This window comes from Acanthisitta chloris, unplaced genomic scaffold (genome assembly GCF_000695815.1).
Source record: "Acanthisitta chloris isolate BGI_N310 unplaced genomic scaffold, ASM69581v1 scaffold8079, whole genome shotgun sequence".
Classification (NCBI taxonomy): domain Eukaryota; kingdom Metazoa; phylum Chordata; class Aves; order Passeriformes; family Acanthisittidae; genus Acanthisitta; species Acanthisitta chloris.
The window spans coordinates 290,184-291,595 of record NW_008693088.1 but is presented as its reverse complement, the minus strand read 5'-3'; the positions used below and the strand labels follow the sequence as shown (position 1 = coordinate 291,595).

At 34.8% G+C, this 1,412-nt stretch overlaps 1 protein-coding gene across 1 annotated transcript in view; it reads left to right on the top strand.

Annotated features, from left to right (window-relative positions):
* Positions 1 to 213: 213 nt before the first annotated feature.
* Positions 214 to 1,412, top strand: part of PTPRC (protein tyrosine phosphatase, receptor type, C) — a gene marked incomplete at its 5' end in the record, with an annotated part of 17,114 nt that continues 15,915 nt past the window's right edge. The window contains one exon of the mRNA XM_009082940.1: positions 214 to 369. Coding sequence (XP_009081188.1) covers positions 214 to 369 — 156 coding nt within the window. The remainder of the gene's footprint in view (positions 370 to 1,412) is intronic.

The window sequence follows — 1,412 nt, the reverse complement described above, 5'->3', positions numbered from 1 at the left end:
ATATATTTATATATTTATATATTCTCTCATCTTCCTGAGCCTTCACTTAGCACTAGTAAGCATGAAAAACCAACCAAGTATAAGGAGATTGAAACAGAAGTACACGTGACAGTGTTTTAAGCAGCCCTGATGAAGTATAAAAGTTCGTGTGCTTCTAACATAGATTTCATTAATTTCATTAATTAATTTAATTTTTCATTTGTTTTTTTATAGACCCAGGCACGTACAAGTCTTGCTGTGTACATACTTGCTCTGAATTAAAACCTTTTACCAAGGGATCAGTATCTGTGACTCCATATACGAACAACAAACGTAATGAAAGACTTAGTGGTAAATCTAGAAGCTGTGACTTCAAAACAGATTCAGCAAGTAAATCTCTTGTTTCCTAAGTATTATGAAAATGGCTGATACTAATACAAGGAATATGAACTTGCCTATTGTAGTTCATTATATTTTATAAATGGTATTGCTGTTAGCCAAGAAACTGATTAGCATTAAAATCATTGTATTGACATTCATATCATTAGTGTCTCATTTTAGTTACTTAACAGTAATCCATTTTTAATTATGCATTTAGTATTATCATTCTTATATATAGGATTTACAAAAAATTTCTTCATTCACTTGAAATTCTTGTTAAGACTTTAGAAAGCATTTTGTCCTAATCTCAAGGAAAGCTTCAAATGAAACACAAAAAGGATGAATAACACTTGGGGTTTTTTTGCTTTGTGGCATGAAAGCTACAAAGATGTTCAGCCTGTACCTTTTGTTCTGTAGTTACCTGTTTGCTTAAAGCAGACCTGCATTACCCAGGGGACAGCAATACTGATGGCTGTGCTGGGTGTCGATTAGTTTGGATGTATACGTACACAGTCAGCTTCCAACACTAGGTTAAACACAAATGTGTGCCAACCCTTGTGCTGACAGAAAGGTCTGTGCACCTTCTTGGGGCTATCCTTTCAAAAGCTTATCCCTGTGGCCCTGATTCTTTGTTTCCCATACGTGTTCAATCAATAGAACTGTCAGAAAAGCTAAGAAACCCCCAAACCAACAGACTCTGCAGATATTCTCCTGGTTGCAAAAAGAGGTTATAGAGATGGAGTCCTTTTTACTTTGCTGGGGTTTTCCCCTCTTTTAATCTTCAGATGTAGAGCCTCATACTGTTTGAAATTCTGATTTGAGGAAAACAACCAAACCCAAACCCACCCAAACCCACATGTTTATTTCTTCCAATACTTTTTTAGCTCTAGTTGCACAACATCCAGACTTAGCTAAAATAGAAATACAGCTAAAGAAAAGGTATGATGGTTTATATCTTGTAAGGCGCTAAATTAGTATTTCCTTTAATTTCACTCAGTAAGCTAAAGTGGGGTTTGTAGTGAAATATAAAATATTTTCTTTGTGACAGTGAT